The sequence below is a fragment of the Lingula anatina genome, chromosome 7 (assembly GCF_051362555.1).
Source record: "Lingula anatina isolate TDL-2025a chromosome 7, LinAna3.0, whole genome shotgun sequence".
Lineage (NCBI taxonomy): Eukaryota > Metazoa > Brachiopoda > Lingulata > Lingulida > Lingulidae > Lingula > Lingula anatina.
Window position 1 is genome coordinate 18,006,733 of NC_141773.1, and position 12,434 is coordinate 18,019,166.

The 12,434-nt window shown below is 34.8% G+C and overlaps 1 protein-coding gene across 14 annotated transcripts in view; it reads left to right on the forward strand.

Annotated features, from left to right (window-relative positions):
• LOC106166291 (diacylglycerol kinase beta) overlaps positions 1-11,373 on the forward strand; it is a 60,299-nt gene extending 48,926 nt beyond the window's left edge. For all 14 annotated transcript variants that reach the window (XM_013544797.2, XM_013544814.2, XM_087016516.1 and 11 more), the window contains 15 exons: positions 555-643; positions 1,974-2,090; positions 2,453-2,551; positions 3,439-3,620; positions 3,938-4,015; positions 4,369-4,454; positions 4,670-4,759; positions 5,054-5,220; positions 5,449-5,513; positions 5,843-5,933; positions 6,250-6,463; positions 6,948-7,068; positions 7,321-7,381; positions 7,966-8,061; positions 8,319-11,373. In XM_013544797.2, coding sequence (XP_013400251.1) covers positions 555-643; positions 1,974-2,090; positions 2,453-2,551; positions 3,439-3,620; positions 3,938-4,015; positions 4,369-4,454; positions 4,670-4,759; positions 5,054-5,220; positions 5,449-5,513; positions 5,843-5,933; positions 6,250-6,463; positions 6,948-7,068; positions 7,321-7,381; positions 7,966-8,052 — 1,547 coding nt within the window. In that variant the 3' untranslated portion in view covers positions 8,053-8,061; positions 8,319-11,373. The remainder of the gene's footprint in view (positions 1-554; positions 644-1,973; positions 2,091-2,452; positions 2,552-3,438; positions 3,621-3,937; positions 4,016-4,368; positions 4,455-4,669; positions 4,760-5,053; positions 5,221-5,448; positions 5,514-5,842; positions 5,934-6,249; positions 6,464-6,947; positions 7,069-7,320; positions 7,382-7,965; positions 8,062-8,318) is intronic.
• The last annotated feature ends 1,061 nt before the right edge of the window (positions 11,374-12,434 follow it).

The following is a 12,434-nucleotide window of genomic DNA, read 5'->3' on the forward strand; positions in this document are numbered from 1 at the left end:
GTAAATTGTATTCATCCATATGTATTGAAGCATCTTATTTGGTATGCTGGCACAATCTTATACTTATTTCTACTAAAAAAAAACATTTACTTTATTGATATGTATTCACTGGTTGTATTAAATAATCACATTATGTGTACATTAGTAATAAGTTGGTCTGCTTTTGTCTATTGAGCCGAGATGCAGGTAGCATAAGGGTGTGGGGGTGTATTGAGCTTGTCTTAGGTCAAAGGTCAGGGGTCATGTGACCAAGGTAGGGCCATGAGATAAGACAAGCCACTATTTACATGAAATCTTTTGCAAATCTAATCAGTGCAGTCACACAGTTTATGGGTTGTTGATTGCATTACATCTCTTCAGTTTCTTTGCATGTGGGCAGCTAATATTAAATGGTACTCAGTTGATTGCTCGATCTCATGCTGTGGATTGTACTTATTCTGATCATAAGGGAGGGATCCTGTCTTTGTAAATGTTTTGAACAAAGTGACAGACTCTGCATCTCAGCTCATAGTGTTTGTTTTATTGTGCATTTCTTGTTTTTTTTTTATTTTCAGTTTGTAAATACACTGTTCACGAACGTTGTGTTCACCGAGCACCGGCGTCATGCATTACTACATATGTCAAATCAAAAAAGACACCTCAGGTAGGAGACTAGCAGAGAACAGGAAAATTTAGAACACCCTATATCAGATGCAATAGCCAGTGCACACTGGCAAACTGAATAATTTTTTGTGACATTCTCCACAAAGCTATGATGGGAATTACTTTTTCTTCTGTTTAGTGTTGGTATATTTGCAAGATTTGATGTCTTTTTCGAACACTTTCTCACTCATCCTTATCTTTCATGTTTTAAATGAAAGACAGTCCTTCTCCTTAATTTCTTGTTCAAGTTCTACATGTGGCACTGACTCTATATATAACTTCTTTTCTCCCAGTTCCATTATTCCTGTCATCTTTCTATTCCACATCTTTCAGTGTCTTCCTTGCTTCCCCTTGAATTACAATTTTCCCTTTGCTTCCTCTTGAATCTCGTATCTCTTTGTGTCCCCGTATAATCCTCCAAGGTTTCCAGACTTTTCATGTAACTTTTATTCTTAACATTGTCAGATTGGTATTGCTGCAACAAATAATCTGCAAAAAATTCTCAATTAGGAGTATTTAGCTAAGAGAAGGATTTACTAGTTTTGGTAAAAACCCTCTTTCGAGATTGTCTCAAATTTGAATTTTGACCTAATATGTTATATGGGGGAGCTAATTGGTATTAAACATGTCTGATTGTCTGCCAAGTATGAAGTGTTTTTTTTTTTCATTTATTTTAGCACATTTTATTGCAAATTTTGAGAAAATTTCAGTCAGTGTGTGATTGCGTGAGGCCCACAAGTACACTTTTTATGTTTTGTTGAAAAATTAAAATTGATTATTAAAATAGCGTAACTCTAAATGAGTATATATATTTTGAGGTGTGGGAGAATTAAATTCTATTTTTGTGACAAAATATGGCATTGAATTTCTTACCGGCTCATAAAAGTATGAGTTTTCTGAAACAAAGAAAAAAGCTTAATGTATTTAAGTCATTCACACCATACAACGAAATGGATCATGTTGATCTCTGAATTTTCTATTAAATTTTTATAGGCTTGATAATGGGTCCTGCCACACCTTTGCCAACTCTGGCTGAGTAAATTTCATATGAATGCCCAACTTTTAGTTTGGCAAAAGAAACTGTAAAACATTCAAGCTTTTTCAACAAGATTGATAATTGATTTTAAGGTCTGGCTTATCTTGAAGAAATGGGACATTTGGCTTAAAGGGATTATTTAATCTCTAAAGAAGCTGTTTTATACAATTTATCTGCTATTAAACAGGAATGGCACACAAAGCAGCACTTGATCTTAATTAAGTTGCCTTGTACTTGAATGCTGATGTAGTGGAGTAAATGTTATAATACATGACATAAATTGTCCCTCATTTAGGCCATGCTTCATCACTGGGTGGAGGGGAACTGCCCTGGGAAATGTGACCGCTGCAAGAAGTCTATCAAAACTTACAATGGAGTCACAGGATTACATTGTCGTTGGTGCCAATTAAATGTAAGTGTGTGTGTGTGTGTGTGTGTGTGTGTGTGTGTGTGTGTGTGTGTGTGTGTGTGTGTGTGTGTGTATGCGCGTGCGTGTGTTTTTTGAGAGAGAGAGAATGGACACTTATTGAAATTCACAAAAGAGTTCGTGTATTGTTTAGCCAATGTAAGGACGTGTTTGTGTGTGCATGTTTGATTTTTGATGTTTGTTTAGATGCTCTTGGATTAAGTCATTTTTTTCTCTGATATAAGTTCATTTGCAAAACTGTGCAATTTTAAAGAAAAATAGTAAAGCTTTGGAAATATAAAGAAAAAAAGAAAGACAACAAAATTCAGCAGCATGTACCATTCTCATTTTTTCTCTTCGTCTTTCAGCTTCATAACAAGTGCGCCTCCCAGGTGAAACCTGATTGTGATATGGGAGAATTCAAGGACCACATCCTCCCTCCCACATCTATATGTCCTGCAGTGCTGGTGAGTTCTTCTTGTTATCACATCCACTACTACCACCACCACCACCACCACCACCACCACCACCACTACCACCACCACCATTACCTGAAAATTACCAATAATTAGTATTTGCTAGGTTTTTATTTCTAAAGCGCTGTTTAGATCGATTCCTATTCACATATCTATCAGTCATCTGATTAACACATGCATTTGGCAAATATGGGTGCAATTACTGTTACTCTGAATGATGAGGATGTTCAGATGATAAGATTAAAAGGTTACTGTAGCATGTTCAGAATATTTCTGCAAGGCTTTTAACACTAAGTACAGCCTGTAAGCAATTGCAACATAACCCTAATTATAAAAACATCTGCACTGGTTACAGGTTTGGCAAGACTTTTATTTGAAATTGAAGTTAGTACACATGCAGCATTTTATTATCTTTCTTCACCATACATAACAATACGGATTAAATGTCAGGATTATCAAATAACCTTATGCTATGATGACAAACTGGAAACTCCCAGAGCTAGGTTTACAATATATGGTGGCATAGTATGTCATATAGCTGCACTACTGGATTAGAAATAAGCTGCATATATTCATGTAAGACCAATACTGTAATGGAGAGCTGAAAACACATTTGAAGAGGGTTTTATTCAGGACATTGTTTTTAATTTTTAAAAAATATTATAGAAATCTTAAATAGTTTAAATATATTTGTCACAATTACTTAATTTTCTTTTTTATTATTCATTTGTATTAAATTTCACTGCAATCTATTAACTGTACACATATTTTTAGTATTCTTGTCTGTGTACATATGGATCTAGACTTTAAATAATGCAAATTATAATAATTTTGTTACTTAAAAATTTTCAAGAATAATCTCTTTTTTTTTTCTTCAGGAACGTCAGCCTGCAGGTCGACCCAGACCGCCTGGCCGTTCAGACTCGGTGGACCAGGAGATGAGTTTATTGACCACAGGGGGCAGCAGCAGTATCAGTTCATTTCAGATCACGCCTCCTGATAACTGTATACCACTGCTGGTTTTCGTCAACCCTAAAAGTGGAGGGAAACAAGGCACCAGGTGGGTTACGTGGACCATTTTAGGCCTTTAGCTTTTTTAGGAGGCTTCTAACTAAGAAATCTTTTATTGATGTTTGTAGAAAAAAGTTTTAAGAATCTTATATCGTATTATAACATAACAGGTGATATTACTTATTACCTTCACCTGGGAGCTGTCACATGACCTCTCTTATGAAATTGTTTTGTGCCACATAAATTTGGAAAACGGTATTTCTCAGAGTTGCCATTTCTCTGTGAATTGGTCTGGAACAACCTCATCCATTTCAACCACCTTCTTCAATTTTCTTAGTCTTTAGTTTTCTATGTTCTCTGTTACAGAATATTAAGGAAGCTCCAGTACCTCCTGAATCCAAGACAGGTGTATGATCTGATTAAGGAGAAAGGACCCATGTCTGGGTAAGTAGGACAGCACAAACTGACAGGGATCTATCTGATTGGTAGAATATTAGCCAAACAATTGAGATGGATTGGTTTTATTTTGGTCAAAGAAAGTGAAATCACTTTTAAGAAAATTTGCCTGTTGATTGTATTTATGATTAAGACTTTTGATTTGAATAAATTCTCCTTAAGGGGGATTTCCTCCTTTTTATGTGTAACAAAAGAGGAATAAAAGTTCATGGATTTAAAGTGAAAAAATGAAAATATCAGGAGAGTGAGAGTTTTTTTCACACCATAACACCATATGTTCTCACATATTTGATACACAGAAAGCTATTACAAGACTGAAAGTATATTTTCTGTCCTTTCAGGCTCCAGTTTTTCAAAGATGTTCCAAATTTCCGTATTCTCTGCTGTGGAGGCGATGGCACTGTGGGCTGGCTCCTAGACGCCATGGGTAGGAAAACTAAGGCTTTGGTTTCATACCTGTGTATGTCTCTGGGAAGGGAGGAGGGTTATTTTTTTCTTTTATTTATTTTTTTTTTAATAACATTGTCTAGCTGCTGTCATCTCTGAGTTTTTTCTTCCCTTAAAACCAGTCTTTGCTTAACTTTGCCTTATTGCACTTTGAAGGAAGTTAATTGGTTTAACATGACATGTTTTTATTTCCAGACAAGGTTCAGTTTGTGAACAGGCCGCCAGTAGCAGTTCTACCTCTGGGCACAGGAAATGACCTGGCTAGGTGCCTGCGGTGGGGAGGAGGTATGCAATTCAGTATTTTCGAACAATTATTTAAAAGTTTATTTAATGTTAATTTTTTATTTAGCGGAACTCATTAAGTCTTTTATGTTACCAGCCCAAATTTTCTGTTATCCTGTATGTTTTTGTCAGTTTGACATCTCTCTCTCTCTCTCTCATTCTCTCTCTCTCAGAACACACACACACACAAACAAATTGTTGTTCTCTTTTTCTACAAATTAAATTGTCTTTCCAGTTACTGTACACATCCTATCCTCATTGTGCTTGTATGTCATCACTTTGTTATTTAACTAATAGGTTATGAAGGAGAAAGCTTATCAAAGATTTTACACAAGATTTCTAACAGCACAGTGGTCCTGATGGACAGGTGGAAGATAGAAGTCAGTGCCCCCGAGGGCGGAGACGAGGAGCAGGGGGATTCCATTCCAACCAACATCATCAACAATTATTTTTCCATTGGGGTGGTAGGTTGATTGTGTGTACAATGCATGTGCCTGATTGCATACTTAAATGAATATTGAAAAAATATGGTAGTTGCTTGTGAAAGCCCAACATAATTATATTATAAAGTGTTCTCACAAAGACAATTGGTGGCAAAGCTGGAGTGTCACAGTTTGTGAATTTGACTTTTCTTTATTTATTTACAGAAATTGACTCTGTGCAACTTGTGTATACTTGATTAATCTTTTTAGGATGCTTCCATATGCCATAGGTTTCATCTCATGAGGGAAAAGCATCCAGAAAAATTTAACAGTCGGTGAGTATTAAGAAGTGAAATTAAGTTCAAGCATTAGAGTTGTCGTAAGAAACAGAAATAATGTTAAAAATAAACTCCAATCTCAAAAAGTTACTTGCTTTCATGTTTTAATGCGTCTTGACTTTGAAAACAATTCATTAACCTCTGTTCTGAGATCAGTAAATGAATTTTGTAATAAAATGCTGAGAACATTTGATTTGCACATATAATATATGATTTTTTCCCTCTGATTGTAATTTATCATTATATATATATATATATATATATATATATATATATATGTCTTCAGAAGTATGTGAACAAGATGGTTTTGAATTTGTCATTTTCAGGATGAAAAACAAGTTGTGGTATTTTGAGTTTGGTACATCAGAGACATTTTTTGCCACCTGCAAAAATTTACATGAAGATGTAGATATATTGGTAAGAGAATACATGAGTCTTTTATGCTTAATTTATATTTTCATATTTTTGTTAGATTCTGCTGATAAAAATTATCTATATCAAAATGAATTTGGCATTTGATTGAACTTACAGTTGTATATCACATTATTGCTGCTAGTATGTGAAGAACATTATAAGGGAGTTTATTTGTCAGTCAGTGTCAGCCTACTTAACTAGTATATATATTGTATTCAGCGTTTCCATTATTCAAGTTACTGAAGTTTTGGTTCTTATTGTACCCTTTTGCATCACTTAAAGATGTTTACTGTTCTTCATCCTCTCCCCATCATTCCAGGCTGACAACTGCTCTCTAGACTCTGCCAATGGACCAAGGTTGGAAGGCATTGCCATCCTCAACATCCCCAGTATATATGGGGGGTCCAATCTCTGGGGGGAGAACCCAGGGCAAAAGAAGAGGAAAAAGGCACAAAGAAATGCTAAGAGGGACAAAGACAGGGAATTTTCTTCCAGTAGTATGTCATCAGTGGATCTCCATTTTGCTGTGCAAGGTGAATATTTAAATGGATCTTGATTTGATCTTTAATGCCTTTTGTGAAACAGGACTCTAAAAGAACCATCATGGGTAAAAAGGTTCATGTCAGCTGTCTTCGCCTCAGCAGCAAGCATAAACCATTTGAGGACATCATTTGATTTTAAACATAATTGTAAAAAAGTAGTGACAAAAAAATCAGAGACACTGATTGAAGACAGGATATGAGGGGGCCGTAGCGATAGTCCGAAGGTTCATTGGTCCGAATATTCACTATAGAACCTTTGGACCAATGAACCCTTGATTAAAAAATCGATGAAAATGTTACCACTTTTCGGACCAATGAACCTTCGGACTATCGAGACGCCCCCGATATGAGAACTGATTTATACATATATCAAGCTTTAACTATGATAACTTTTTGGGAAAATGATTAAGCCTGGTCAATTTATATTGTGGGAGTTTTTTTAAAGAAAACATACTAAAACCCCCCTATTTTTCAGATATTGGAGACAATTCAATTGAAGTGGTGGGTCTGGACAACACAATGCACGCAGCTCAAGTCAAAGTTGGTCTCAGAAACTCTGGCCGCAGGCTGGCGCAGTGTTCTCAAGTAGTCATCAGGTAAGGAGAGATGTTTTATAAGAAATTTTTTAAAGTTTTGAAATATTTTGAAATCATTGTAAACATTATAAGATATTAAGCATAAATAATGATTATGAGTACTTTTCCAATTAACAATTATAATTATAAAAAATAATCATAATTCACGAGGAATAGAAACTAAGAATCATGTCTTCAAGAGAAAAAGGGTTAGTGTGGAAATATACTGAAGAGGACCAAAACTTGGTAAATGTCATTGCTTTCACTTTTTAGGACACGCAAGCGTTTTCCTATGCAGATTGATGGAGAGCCTTGGATTCAGACACCCTGCACGGTAAGTGTGCTTTTTTCACTATTACAGGATGGATATTAAGACTGACTGTCATGTGAGTTGTTCCACAAAAAATATTGATCATATTTCTTAAAATGTTCATAATTGTTTTATATCACTTTTTAATTTCGGTTTGCTGTCTTTCCATATTATAAGGTCCTAACATGTAAACAGACATGATAATTTTCAGACAATGGATGGATTGTCTAGTTTGTTCAATCTCAAAAAAAAAAAAAAATCATTCTTGAGATAAGCGCACATCTGTCGAAAACTTTTCAAGGGAATGGGGGGAGGGATGTCAGGATGCATATGGACTGTGGAAGTAACTAGATGTACCTAGACTCTCTGGATCCTCGGGTACTTTTCTGTTTCCTCCATATAAAAAATTAAAATCACATTCTCATGTCTGTTAAAAAGCAGAAAAAATTAGGGGACATGTCCAAATATTAAACAAAATGTGTGCATCACTGACATGAATATAGCTTATAGGTTTTTTTTTCTTTTGTGAAATGAGCCATGTCAAAGTGTATGTTCTGTTAGTATTTGGTGGTATTTTGATTTTTAATGAATTTTTGTTTTGATTTCAGATTTCCATTAGTTTAAAGAATCAGGTTCCTATGTGCATTGGCCCTCTCTCCAGAAAGAAAAGATCTTTCTTTAGCTTCTGGTCTTAACCCATTAAAGTAAGTTTATTATTATTATTATTATAATGATATTTATTTATCCAAAATTTGTTTTCTTGTTATGTTTTGTAAGTATGAAATTGCAGCTGTTATATTATCATTTAAGACATGACAGTTTATTCGTGATGTTTATAATATCTTTCTAGTTTTGACATAATGTTTAACAGTGACAGTGTCTTCTATTTTCATGCTTTAAGTTTGATACATTTCAAAGTATAGTTTTTCTGTACATTTCAAGGTGATGTTTTTCTCCTCAGGTCCATACCAGGTATTGCATTTGGTTCTACTGATGTCTTCAAAGCCCTTATCAGGGATTGCGTCACATCCATGGGTCATTGTCACTCAAGTGTCACCTGAACTTCTTTTTGGCACTCCTGGGACAAAAAGGCAGCAGATCAGTGTCCTTAAGATGTTTTATATATCCTTGCATCACGTACAGAATGTGTCATCACGTATGAAGTGTCACACATGCTTTGCAACTTAAGTGTCACCAGAGGATGTCAACCTAAAGTTCCAGCTTCTCCTGTCATGTAGACAGAAATTACCCAACAGTGGATTTCCCCCGACACAAGGGACAAATGACATATATTTTCCTGGACAGTGTGACATTATATGTCAAAATCATGACACAGTGTTGCCTAGTCACTGTCAAAGTCATGACACTGTGTTGCCTTGTCACGTTGTGTCACAGTCATGACACAGTGTTGCCTTGTCACAGAGATGTCAAATCACATTGATAGCGGTGATGTCTTTCAGCCAATGTGATATATCAGTCACTTTGGCATCACCATGGCGATAGAACATGGTGGACCTCTGGTGTCTAATGACTCTTTTGACTGAAGGTTTTTGCATATGAGAGTTTTTTTTTTCCTTTCTGGAGAAAAGGGCATATATAATTGAAAATGAGCTCATGGGTGTGTGTGTGTTTTTTTTATTATTATTTTTATTTATTTAATCTGGAAAATAGAGCTTATATTTTGAGGGAAAAGTTGTGATGCCAACAATGAGGCAAGATAGATCCATGAAAAGATGAAGAAGGCAGGTTCACACCTATATATGCCCTTTGAACCCATTTCCATTTTTGCCTGATCTCTAATTTTTTTCTCTGTTGGCATTTTGTGACAATGAGTGATTTTTTCACCATTTATTGTTTCGACGTATCTTCTTTTTCAGGCACAATCATTTGTCAGTGCAAAAGTTAATGTCTCAGAGAAATTATATAATATATCATTTTACTTATCATTTGTAAAAAGTGTGATTCTTTAATTGCTCTGTCACATTTTATATAGCTGTAGGTCATCTGTTGACTTGATTGAGTGCTTGACGTTTAGATTAAAAAATATTGGAACTACATTTCACACTTTCAGCATAATTGAAAACATTTTACTGTATCACAAGTCTGAGTTATTCTTTAGTAGTTAGCACAAAGTGTGGTCCTTCTCTAGGTCCATTTCTCACATGCATGCATGTATACAAGCGTGCACACACACACATATTCATATATGTATATATTGAAGCAACCCTGATACACATATGCCTTGCTTGGTTGATCCAATCTGTGTATTTATTCAGAATTCACTTTTTTTATATCAAAAATCAGTATTTATTAGTTTAATTTTTATAACTGAACTCGTGTTTATTTATGGTGTGAGTGTGTGACTGGTTACCACAGCCTGGAATGCCTGCTGTCATGGAGGTTTTTTTGGTGCCAGTACCCTTATGTTAGAGTACCCTTGTGGTAATATTACAATAACAAGGCCATCATTTTATGGTGAAGTTCTTTGGTGTATATATATATATGTAAATTGAGAGCAAAATTGGTACAGCCTTTTTTCCCCTAAAGAAGGAGTACCTCTTTGCTTTATTGTGACTTTGAGTGGCACATCTTCCCTATTTTCTATTAAAAGTTTTTCTCCCTTTTTCTCAACGATCATGTATGCTTGTTAAGTAGGTTTTAGGAAAAAAGGAGTATAGATGTCTCTGTTTCTTTTGAAAAGCTAGTGTGAATGGCTTCTGCTCCTAGAGCCATGGTAAAAAAAATATGTATTCCTTTCAGTATCATTAAAGTATACAGGAAACAAATGCCTTACAAATGAGCATTTTGATCTGACAGAATGTAGATAGAGAAATCTACAAGCAAGAATGTCAAGATTACTGCACAACTTTAAATTGGGTCTCTTGAATTAAAAATGTATGACAATTCGTAGAAAGTGATACTTTTTTGTAATTTTTTTTCCTTGTTAAGCGCTTGGCTCTTTGTTAATTTTTCTAAATGTTCTTTTGTGTGCATTTATTTTTTACACAGAAGTTCAAAGTGCTGAGACATTCGGCTACTTTGTGAATAAAAAAGTACAGTCAGTGCAACCCCTATGTTAAAGCCAAAAAACATCAACCAAAGACATGTTTTAAAACAAAAAATAAAAAAACTATCTAGGAAAAAAGGGTGGATAGGATTTTTAAGAGTCGGGATGTATTTTACAGTTTTAGACAATGTTATGATTATTATTTCACCTGTACAGCAGTGGATTATAACATATAGGAAATATGATGTTAATGGCAATTGATTCATACTTCTAGTTTGATTCTGCATGTAGTAAGACAAACAGAAAAAAATTCAAAATAAGTCTTATGAAAGAAAAAGAGTTGTCCTTTTTACCCATTTCCTCAAAGAGTATTGGATATATAACTGCTCTGCCAATTGTGTATTTCTCATTATTATTATATTATTGAGACAGATTGTTTCAAAAGACATTATTTAAAAGCTCTATTTAAAGTTGATAATGCACAGAAAGATTTGAAGCAGCATATGCAGTGAATATCACTAGTTCGGGAATTTTACCCTAAAAGTCGTACATGTATTTAGCGTATTTTGTCGTCATTATTCAAAAATTCCCTAGAATTGTTTCAAAAGAAATATCTTTTTTATAAAGAATAGAATGTATTAAGGCTTACATTTCTTATATTTGTAAATGTCATTTTCATCATTGTTCAATAATTCTAATTCCACCTACTGAATAATATGCCTGTCTTTTTACTAAGGTACACTATTGTTACATTATGATAGTTTTATGTACTTGTAAATACACAGAGTAAATACCGCACTGCATCTCGTGCTATTCACTAAATCCTTTATTACGACATTTACATCTTATGAAAACTTATAGTACAAATTTTACATAACATGTATAGAGATAACCTGAAGCCAGATCTGGTCCACAAACGATTGTACGTGTACAAAGCTTTACTGAACTGTTTCATGTAATTTTTCGGGAAATAAATACAATCTTGTGGACATTCTTCTACTAATCTTAACAGAACGTTTTTGTTTATTTTATTTTTTTATTTTTTTTTTTTTGTGTCGAAGAAAAGAAGTTTCCTGGGCGCTAACACTGATATATCTATTTATTTACTAGTAAATTACAAGCATGTTTCCCAGTTTTCATACATTTGCACAGCTGCATAATTTAATCGTTATACCCGTTGCTTATCAGAGGTTACCTGTACTTTTCTTCTATCAGAAATGGATTTTTGTAGTTTAAAATATTTACGTTGCTTAATTGCCAAATTAGAATGTCGGCCACTTCGGAACTTGTCATGAATTAGCCAGAAAAAAATATCTGTGAATATATAATGAAAAATCAGTTAAGGGCACTGGTAGAAGGTAAAAGTAGGTATGAAGTATCACGAAGGTGTCATATGATAGGGTCAGAGACCTCGGACAGAGCGCAGTGAGGGATTCTTGTCATTCCCTGCACGGGTGCTTCTGGATCTGCCTGGGTGACTTTGCTGGTTTTCTCTCGTCCTCCTACCTGGCAGCGGTTTTAACTGACGAGTTCACTTGAATTCACCACTGCGCCGCTGACTCTGTTAAAACCGTACAATGAGCGTCAGGTCTTTACACATGTACATGAAAACATTGTAATTTTCCTGTAAACTTCAGTTGACCCTTTTCCCTTACTACAAACGAATTACATACTATGGTCAATTGTTGTCTTTTATCAGTTTCTGCTCCATAGGCTGCCTGACAGCCTGACATTTGGGTGTATATTAAAAAAAAACATTGCCATGAGAATAATATTACAGCATGACGTAATAAAAAACAGCACACAGTTAGCTCTCAGTGACGTCACAAATGTATGCTAATGAGACAAATTCTCACCCGAAAAGAAAGTGATTTCTGACTGACACAGAATATATTATCCAGTTTTCATTTTCTCTTGTTGGCGGACTGTTAATGCGTTTTTGTTTGTGTCCAGTTTTATTAATATCTGTTCTTGTATTTTTCTATACAGTGACATTATAGTAGATTGGGACAACGCTAGTAACTGCTGTATAGTTTCAGTAGAAATCAAGACAGCCACATCAAAGGGTCC